This window comes from Rhincodon typus, chromosome 46 (genome assembly GCF_021869965.1).
Source record: "Rhincodon typus isolate 14 chromosome 46, sRhiTyp1.1, whole genome shotgun sequence".
Taxonomy (NCBI): Eukaryota; Metazoa; Chordata; class Chondrichthyes; order Orectolobiformes; family Rhincodontidae; genus Rhincodon; species Rhincodon typus.
In genome coordinates, this window is record NC_063377.1 from 1,150,622 (window position 1) to 1,151,615 (window position 994).

Genomic DNA, 994 nt, shown 5'->3' on the forward strand with positions numbered 1-994 from the left:
TTTGAAAATTATGGAAGCACTGCCCAGGAAGGGAATACATTTTATGATATTAAAATATATTTCAAATTAGAATGTAAGGAATAGTAAGATTACATTTCAGAAATGTGAATAACTTGGATTATTTTAATGTAAAATAACTTCTAATGCATTCCTTTCCATGGAATATATTTTCTTTAAATGTATAATCCTAAAATAACTCTAAGAAGCTTTGTTTAACTTTCCTCTTCCTTCCTCTTTGTGTTGGAGGTTTATGACTTTCATTTTGTTCCTTGCACAAAATGACTGAGTACAGAAACTCAGTAGTTTAAGTATATCCATAAAATCCATATTGGTTCCTGTTTCTAATCCTAAATAAGAAAGAAGGGTCATATCATATTTAAGGAAATGCAATAGCATAATTAGAATGGCTAATATTTTATCAATTTCAACACCAAAGAGGCTTTTTAAAAAATTAGCTACTTTTTAACAAATCATTTTTATTTGCCTACTCATTTCCTAACTGTGGTTAACAATTTTGGAAATGACCTTCCAGGTGTAGAATTGTAATTTGTATTTGTCAAAAATAATTTGTCTATGTGGAATATAGCCTCTTGTTGAAGAGGTCACAAGATATTTTGTATCTTTTTCATGGGCATCTGAATCTCACTGACAGGAAAAGCATGTGTGCCTGTCTTATTTACCCTGGAACTGAGAGAGACCATTTCAGAAGGCACTTAAACATCAACCACATTGCTGAGGGTCTAAGTCATGTGTTGCAGATTTTCTGTCGTGAAGAGCATTCCAATGGATGTTTATGACAATTGATGAGTTTCATGGTCACCATTACTATGGATTCTAGATTTTTATTAATTTGGATTTAAATTCCATCAGCTATAATGGGATTTCAATTGAATACTCCACAATATTAGACTGGGCCTCTGTATTACAAGTTCAGTGATATTAAAACGACACTTCCATCTACCCCAAAAAGAGGGACATGAGAAAGATGAATGAG

The 994-nt window shown here is 32.0% G+C and overlaps 1 protein-coding gene across 1 annotated transcript in view; it reads left to right on the forward strand.

The window, feature by feature from the left end:
• Positions 1–698, forward strand: part of LOC125487894 (epidermal retinol dehydrogenase 2-like) — a 10,458-nt gene extending 9,760 nt beyond the window's left edge. The window contains exon 3 of the mRNA XM_048620476.1: positions 653–698. Within this exon, the coding sequence (XP_048476433.1) occupies positions 653–691 (39 nt within the window). The 3' untranslated portion in view covers positions 692–698. The remainder of the gene's footprint in view (positions 1–652) is intronic.
• Positions 699–994: the final 296 nt, after the last annotated feature.